General features: G+C 47.3%; 1 protein-coding gene across 1 annotated transcript; it reads left to right on the forward strand.

Moving 5' to 3' along the window:
• Positions 1 to 107: 107 nt before the first annotated feature.
• Pmar_PMAR020791 (d-lactate dehydrogenase, putative) lies at positions 108 to 896 on the forward strand (the record flags this gene model as incomplete). The annotated part of the gene is made up of 5 exons (XM_002764598.1): positions 108 to 171; positions 217 to 354; positions 431 to 520; positions 573 to 711; positions 765 to 896. Coding segments are annotated over 5 exons (563 nt in total), but the record flags the coding sequence as incomplete, so codon positions are not given.
• Between the last annotated feature and the right edge of the window lie 114 nt (positions 897 to 1010).

Raw genomic sequence — 1010 nt, forward strand, 5'->3', positions numbered from 1 at the left:
GTGTCATCACTAAGGTGTGCGTTAAAGTCAGCAGGCAGCCGCAGGTCATTGCGGGAGGTGAGAATGGTTCGTCAACTATGGTTGCGGCCGATAGTGCCTCTGGTCAGGTGTGATTTGCTTCCCAAGCGTGGAGAAGGCTGTGGAAGCTGTACTTGAGATTTCTAAGAACAAGTAGGCTACTCAAGCTCCTTCATAAGATACCATGGTCTGCTTCAGTATCCGTGATTTGTCCCGAGGCGAGTTGATGACCGGTGCTGCTGTTCGTCAAGGGAACGCCTTCTTTGGATGCCAATATACTGAGCTCCCTTCTCTATGCTTCGAGTGCCATTGCTCGGATTATAAGGCGGCCGATAGGTACATAGGCGGCTCGTTCTCGTTGTTCGACCGTTTGACCTATGTTTCTTGCGAGTGCGATTTCGTATTTTTTCAGAGCCTGCTGTGACGTGATGGAAATCGCTAAGAAGTGTGGGGGTACTGATATTAGAGCTACTAATGATAAAGATGCTCTCGAGACTCTATGGTAGGGGTGCAGGGACCACAGTATGCGCACAGTATTACTACTTCTATTTCAGGACTCTTCGTCGTGGTGCATTTTACTCTACTAAGAACACACGAAGAGGGGAGAAGGGCATTTCTGTATTCGTTAGTGATGCATGCGTACCTCTGGTCAACCTTCCCAAAGTCATCACTGAAACCGAAAACATTTACCAAGTAGGCGTGTGATGGAGCTGCTGATTCCGTCAGTGCTATTGGTGCTGTTGTAGGACATCTTCCACAATGTGGACACGCTGTGCATTGTTGCACATATCTTTGATGGTAACTTCCACGCTATGATCCCGACCAAGGAGGAGGAGGTTGATAAGATAGAGGAATTTAGTGACAGCTTGCGAATATAGTTCTCGATGCTGGAGTGAGTACAGTAATCAACCGCAATTCGTTTATGGCAATAGAGCTTCTTTGATCTCGAGTTCGATCGTCGCACTGGTAATAGTACCATGATGTGTTATTAG

The sequence above is a fragment of the Perkinsus marinus genome (assembly GCF_000006405.1).
Source record: "Perkinsus marinus ATCC 50983 genomic scaffold scf_1104296976696, whole genome shotgun sequence".
NCBI lineage: Eukaryota > Perkinsozoa > Perkinsida > Perkinsidae > Perkinsus > Perkinsus marinus.